Here is a 6,783-nt window from a genome sequence, read left to right as displayed (position 1 = left end):
AAGGCGTATTAGTGTCTAACGGCTGTAAACATAATGTCATTGACTACAAACTCGAATTACTTGATCGTCCTCAGATCGGACACGAGCGCACGAGGCATGACAGCACTGTACTGTGCGGGCTTCAGCCTTCACGTTGTGCTCTGCAACGTGACATTCCACGTTACGCCGGCAGGAACGCGCTTGGCTCCGCCCCTCCGGTGTCCTGAAAGTGTGTCACTGGGTTAAAGTGGCTCGAGCGGCCGGGCGGAGGGGCGTGGCCGACAAATGGGTCACATGGGCGAGCCCACTATTGAGAACATTTAGTTCTCTTGACTAGCCCCGCAGTCACTCACAACAAGGAGGTGGATCGACCGAGTCTGACACACGTACTCGGCTCTCTCTCTCTCTCTCTCAGAGACTCGGATCTGCAGATTATTTCCCGAAATAGACTCCTGATATGAGCTCCGGTCACATCTTACAACTCGCTGTACTCGCACACGATCGCCAAATTTAGTTTCCGTCGTGTTTGTGACAGTGGCAGAAGTCGTGACAAGACTGTTAAGTTTAGTTGCATATCTGTTGTAGAATTTCCCTTTTCCTCGATCGGAGATGCCTGAGGACATTGGAACAGCCAAGCCTGGTAAGAGTTGTTTTATCTAACGATTGCCGCAATAAAATGCAAGGTTGTAAGGTTTTCATTGCATGCACTTGAGCTCAGAGACCAGGACTTTAATGCAGTAATGTTAACATTTAAAGAAATGATGTGTCCTCTATTAGAGGTGTCATTCATCCTTAATTTTGATTTAACACGTATAGTATTCGTAATGCTTTCTCATGCTATTTTTGGTGCTATCGGAGAGGAAACCAACTACAGTCATGTCTGGCATAGAGTTGTGAAAATGCCACAAAAATATAACTGTAACTTGAATTAACTGATTGTCTTATAATGAGTATTGTTAAATAGATCGAGGCAGTAAGAAAGTCTTATTTAGGAGGACTAAACACGAATGAATGGTGTCCTGTTTTTTTTTTTTTTTTTTTTTCTTGCTGCTTAGTGCAGCAACATAATCGTCGACTCGGTGTCAGAAAACATTTTTAGAAATTATTGTATTTAATTGTCTTGTACTTCAACTGTGTTTAAAGACGCTATTCTAGCCCCGTTACCGTGTTTAAAAACGGGGTTAGGAGTGCCAGTGCGGCGTTGCGTCGATGCTACATTTACATTTGACACAACAACAGTGTTTATCTTCCCCGGTCCCGCTCACATGGACAGCGTAGCCTAGCCATGTGTCTGTGTGTGTACACGAGTTCTGGAACACTCCTCTGATTGGTCGAGGGGCGTGCCTATCAGCCAGCACGCTTCAGCTGAGCTCTTCTCCGATTGGCCGCAGCGGAGCCCGTGACGCAGAACATTGCATAATCCACACTGTACACAGCACTCCCGGCGCGAGGCTGGTCTGCAAGATACACGTGAGACGCGGAAAGACAGCAGCCACTGACCTAGATTTTTTTTCTCTTCCTCGCGCTTCGCTTTCACAGAAATTCATGACAGGTCCACGTGTGGGTGGGCCGTGAAAGAGAACAGTCATGGTTGTGGTTAGGTAATCATGTGCTGTTGCCTCTAAATTTAGGGGGGGTTTAGAGTTAATGAAGAAAAACACACTTTAGCTTTTACACAAATATTCCAATAAAGACGAGCACTTTATTTTTAAATGGAACTTGATTGAGCGTGTTTGGTCGTTTAAAGCTGCTCTGCCCTACTTTAGATGACTCACTTAAACACGTCACACTGGGTAGTCACTGGAGCAGTTTACTGTTTAAGTCTAGTTCCTTGCCCAAGGGCACGTAACAGAACTTGGAATGATTTAAATAATGAGTAACTTGTTACTCTGAAAACCAATTCATTTATCATATTAACAGTTCCCTTTTCTTAACATGGCTGCAGGCTCTTGCTGGCCTAGCTGTGGATACACCAAACTTTTAATTCCAAATTCTTGCTGTTCTTGCTGCCCCTTTGCATTCTTTTGTTCCTACATATCTACCTATGTTGCTCTAGTGCTTCAGTGACCCTGTCTGGTCGTCAGACACTCCCATAGTAGAGTCCCAGGCATGTTATGTAACATGTTATCCAACCAGCAAGTGCTGTAGGTGATAAAGCAGGTCAATCACAGCAGTGAATAAACCAACCAGGAAACACACACATAGGTGTGTCCGATGCACCTGTTCACACTGTACTGCCAAGCGTTTGTTTATTTGGCACACCGCTAACTGCGGTTTACACTTTAACTCCTTTTCTCATTCCTGGCTCATATTAACTTTGGCAAGCTTGATGTGTAACAGAGTTGAACAACATTCAATATCTTGGTGATCTGGTGTGTTTTGTTTCTCAGAATTAGATATACATGAAAAACTCTAATTTAGCTGTCACCATCTCTCCCTCTCCACAGGAGGAGTCATTGCCTACATTTCCTCTGGCTCCGCCTCCAGCCCAGAGTCCTGTATGAGCACCAGTCCCAGCAGCGGGTACCTGTCGACATCGCCGACTCCATCCCGGCCCTCGCTGCCCAGCAGGGCCGTGGGCATGGTGGTGGATATCTCTCCTCCGGGCAAGAATGGCCACCAGCGTAGCCACGGCATGGAGAAGGCTGGGCGCTCTTCCACGTCTGCCAAGAGCAGCATCACCAGTAAGCACAACGTCAAAGTCTTGCCATTATTGAAATTCTGTGCTATTGAGAAACATTTAGCATATCTAATTTGGTGCACACAAATCACTGCTTATCTTTGTTTTTGCAGAAATCAATGGCATGGTGCTGTTGTGCAAGGTGTGTGGTGATGTGGCCTCAGGCTTCCACTATGGCGTCCATGCTTGCGAAGGCTGCAAGGTGAGACAAGTTCCTACAATGGAGCGTTGCATTTCTGCAAGCTTTTTCATATCCTCTTGCTGACTGTAAACACTCACATGACTAATGCTTCTCATGTGGATCTTGTTGATGCTTAGGGCTTCTTCAGGAGAAGCATCCAGCAGAACATCCAGTACAAGAAGTGTCTTAAGATGGAGAACTGCACCATCATGAGGATCAACAGGAACCGCTGCCAGCAGTGTCGGTTCAAGAAGTGTCTGTCTGTCGGCATGTCCAGAGATGGTGAGCAGTACATTTAGTTTAGTTTCAGTCAGCTGCCTACTTCATTATCATATAGTTAAATTAAAAAAATGCGATTCATGTACTCTAAAGGTTATTGATTTTTTTTTGGTGCCTCCTCAGCTGTCCGATTTGGCCGCATCCCAAAGCGGGAAAAGCAGAGGATGCTGCTGGAGATGCAGAACGCCATGAACAACATGATGAGCAACAACAGCCAGCTGCACAGCATGCTGCACGGCCACCAGAGCCCGTCGCTGCCCATGGAAGCCATGACCAACGATGCCAGCTCTTCAGCCTCCTCTTCCTCCTCCTCTGCTTCCGACTCCCCATCTTGCTCCAACCCCTCCTCCCCACAGTGCCCCCAGGACTCAGAGTCCGTGGTTTCCATGGACACCAACTCCAGCTCTGCTTCCTCCTGCGGGTCGGACAGCGGCGAGGACGAGGCCGTCGTCACGATTAGCAGTCAGCGCCAAGATGCCTTTGCGTTCAGCCAGCAGAGGTTGCCGAGACAGGGCCAGGCCTCGCCCTCGCCGGTCTCCGCCACCCTGGAGACGCGGTGCGACAGCCGCATGGAGGAGCAACAGCAGAGCTGGAACTGCTGGAACAGCAATGTGGGTGTGAGAGGTTACCAGCACAGTTCATACAGTAACAGCCAACACGTCACCAACACTGCTTACAGGGAGGAGGGCGGAGTTTACCAGCAGCAGCCTCAGCAGCAGCTCAACAGCACCCCTAGCTGTGAACCATCAGAAGACAGCCAAAGACAGCATGAATATAACACACCAACTGCCTCAAGTGGTTATAATGGACCAACCAACTGCATGAATAATAGAGCACACTTGGTGAGTAATTAATTTTATCCACTCTTAAAATTCACATTACTATTCTTCATTAAATTAAAGTGCAGTCTAAAGGCTTTTGACCACCCTCCCTGATTGACCTGTCCTGGTGTTTTTTCAGGTCTGTCCAATGAACACATCACCCTACGTGGACCCCCGCAAGCCAAGCCAGGAGATCTGGGATGAGTTCTCCATGAGCTTCACCCCCGCCGTGCGGGAGGTGGTCGACTTCGCCAAGAGGATCCCAGGCTTCCGTGACCTCCCCGAGCACGACCAAGTCAGCCTGCTGAAAGCTGGAACTTTCGAGGTAAGAGGGCAAACAAGCAAAACATAAACACTTCATGTTATTTTGTGCTCGCTTTGAAGTCAAACACGGCAGGCTCTTCAAACACTCTGAATATAGGGTCCACTGTGGCTTTCCCAGACAGAGTCAGCTCTGTGTGCCGACTAATATTTGCTCTGACAACAGTTGGGATGGAAATGAAAGAGACCTCACAAATTCTCTAAATGTGCGATTGACACTAACATTTTGTTTTTCTGGGTAAAGAGACAAACTCATTGTAGCATAATTTCTTTGTTTCTTTTTTTATCAGTGTGGCGCCAAAGTTGCCCATTCATGTTCTGCTCCTAAAGCACGGGCTGTAGATACTGTACACCTTTATTTTGAAAATTAAATTGCCTTAATTGATGCCATAGAAAGTTTTCAAGTTTAGGACATTTAGAAAATATTCATGTAGATGGTTAAAAGGTCAGATTTATTATATATACTTTATACAAGATGTCTTTGAGGCCTTGTTTACCCGCACAAATCAAACCATAAACTAAAAACCCTCTCGCCTTCCCTCTCTTGACTCCCAGGTGCTGATGGTCCGATTCGCCTCTCTGTTCAACGTGGTCGAGCGGACGGTGACCTTCTTGAGCGGCAAGCGCTACAGCCTCGACACGCTACGGTCGCTGGGCGCCGGCGAGCTGCTCAACTCCATGTGCGAGTTCAGTGAGAAGCTGGCGGCGCTGCGACTCGACCAGGACGAAATGAGCCTCTTCACAGCCGTGGTGCTCGTCTCAGCCGGTAAGAACAACAGTCGGAATATGTTGATGTTGTTAAAGGCTCAAAATAAGCAGTCTAATGTATTTAAATGCTTTAGTTTTGTTAGAAAACTCTCTGTGATCTAAAACCTTCATGAAGCCCTGTTCTGCGCTCCAGCGTTAACCCTTTCTCCCTTTTTGTTCTGGCTCAGATCGCTCAGGGATCCAGGACCTAAACTCAGTTGAGGCCCTGCAGGACAAACTGATCCGAGGACTGCGAAACCTGGTGATAGAGAACCATGGCGACGAGGCAGCCACCACCTTCACCAAGCTGCTGCTCAAGCTTCCCGAGCTGCGTTCACTGAACAACATGCACTCAGAGGAACTGCTCTCCTTCAAAGTTCACCCTTGAAAGCTTCCCAAGGGGGTCCATCTGTGCCCTCCACCTTATCCACACACCTTCGCCAGGACCTGCCTCTTACTGCCCCTCTCGCCCTCTGTATTCGACCAACCCAGTTGCGTGTTTGTTTCTAGAATGTATTAAATGTTATTTTTTATTCTATTTTTGTTAAGTAGACCGTGTGGGGTCTGAAGAGAGAGGAATATAAAACTGTACTGTATTTATAGAAGAGATAGCTTACGCTTGATGCACACAAACACACACAAGTGCACGTGTGTCAGAGGTTCTTAGTTTTTGCAAAGTTGGAGGCGCTTTTCCATTTTCGAGAGAAAAAAAAAAAAAGAGTACTTAACTGGCTTGATAAAGTGATAAGAGAATAGAAACCAATTAGTCGATCCAAAAGCCATTTAATTCCAAAGTGTTTTCTCTGATGAGCTGGTGAATGTGAGCGATGATGTGTACCTTACAGACCGCATGTTTGTTTGGTCCAGTGTTTAGACTGATAAATGTCAGCCAGAAAGGCAAGCTATCAGAAAATGTATTGTAGAATGTGTGACGATCGCTGCTAATGCATGGCTGTACTTAATGCGAACAACTATTATTCCCCTTGCCTCAGAAAGCATAAGTTCATTATGTCAGTGTATATAGTGTTGTATATTTTCTTTCATTTTTATTTAATGTTTTTTTTTTTTTAACGTGTCCAAGTCCATGTGAACTGCCTGTACACTGCCTGGTGAATTCTGGGGGAGTCGATGACGCCATTTTCAGCAACGCTACATTTGCACATGTTCTGGAGCAGAAAAACCAAGTAACACAAAATCCACAAGAGGTGTGACACCGAAATCATGTAACGGCTACATGTAAACGAAGTCGCACCCAAGTGTTTTTGCTGTTTTCCAACTTTCTGGTTTTTGTGACACGTTTTTTTTTTTTTTTTTTATCAAACTTTGTGTGCTTTCAGCATAGCACTGAATCTGACACTTGTTTTTGTTATCCATTATGTTGAAATATCTGTTTCTTCGACTGGCATCACTGCCACATGTAAATAACTATATATAAATATATATATATATAAATATCTGATGGACATAGAATATAAATATGATATAGTATGAATAAATACAAGTGAAGACTACTCTGTATTTTGTGTTTTTATTGATAGTAGATAAAATAAGAATGAAGCTGCTGACGGCACACATGAATCCTCAGAGCAGCAGTGACCGTGGTTCTCCACTAGGTGGAGCTATTTGCATGCAGCCTCTTGATTTCAACTTTGAAACGTCATTTTCTCACTTGAAAACTTTGTGTTGCCATTTTGTCTGTGCAAACAGTTGCATAATATTAATAAATTTAGAGTCCAGTGATGCACAAGTATCCTGCAGAGTGACTCTCTAATTTA

The 6,783-nt window shown here is 45.5% G+C and overlaps 1 protein-coding gene across 1 annotated transcript; it reads left to right on the top strand.

The window, feature by feature from the left end:
* The first annotated feature begins 348 nt into the window (after positions 1-348).
* Positions 349-6,519, top strand: nr1d2a (nuclear receptor subfamily 1, group D, member 2a). Its single transcript, XM_070911602.1, has 8 exons — positions 349-619; positions 2,427-2,663; positions 2,773-2,861; positions 2,978-3,122; positions 3,243-3,961; positions 4,080-4,265; positions 4,817-5,027; positions 5,197-6,519. The coding sequence occupies exons 1-8, from the start codon at positions 589-591 to the stop codon at positions 5,394-5,396; spliced, it is 1,818 nt and encodes a 605-aa protein (XP_070767703.1). The 5' UTR covers positions 349-588; the 3' UTR covers positions 5,397-6,519.
* The last annotated feature ends 264 nt before the right edge of the window (positions 6,520-6,783 follow it).

This window comes from Enoplosus armatus, chromosome 9 (assembly GCF_043641665.1).
Source record: "Enoplosus armatus isolate fEnoArm2 chromosome 9, fEnoArm2.hap1, whole genome shotgun sequence".
In the NCBI taxonomy this organism is placed as follows: domain Eukaryota; kingdom Metazoa; phylum Chordata; class Actinopteri; order Centrarchiformes; family Enoplosidae; genus Enoplosus; species Enoplosus armatus.
The sequence above is the reverse complement of the archived record's forward strand: the minus strand, read 5'-3'. Positions and strand labels throughout refer to the sequence as shown.

Excerpts from the sequence above, each read along its gene's own strand:
- nr1d2a (XM_070911602.1), top strand. The coding sequence starts at position 589 with ATGCCTGAGGACATTGGAACAGCCAAGCCTG. Across the intron at positions 2,862-2,977 it reads ATGCTTGCGAAGGCTGCAAG|GGCTTCTTCAGGAGAAGCAT; the intron begins GTGAGACAAGTT and ends GTTGATGCTTAG. Across the intron at positions 3,962-4,079 it reads TGAATAATAGAGCACACTTG|GTCTGTCCAATGAACACATC; the intron begins GTGAGTAATTAA and ends GTGTTTTTTCAG.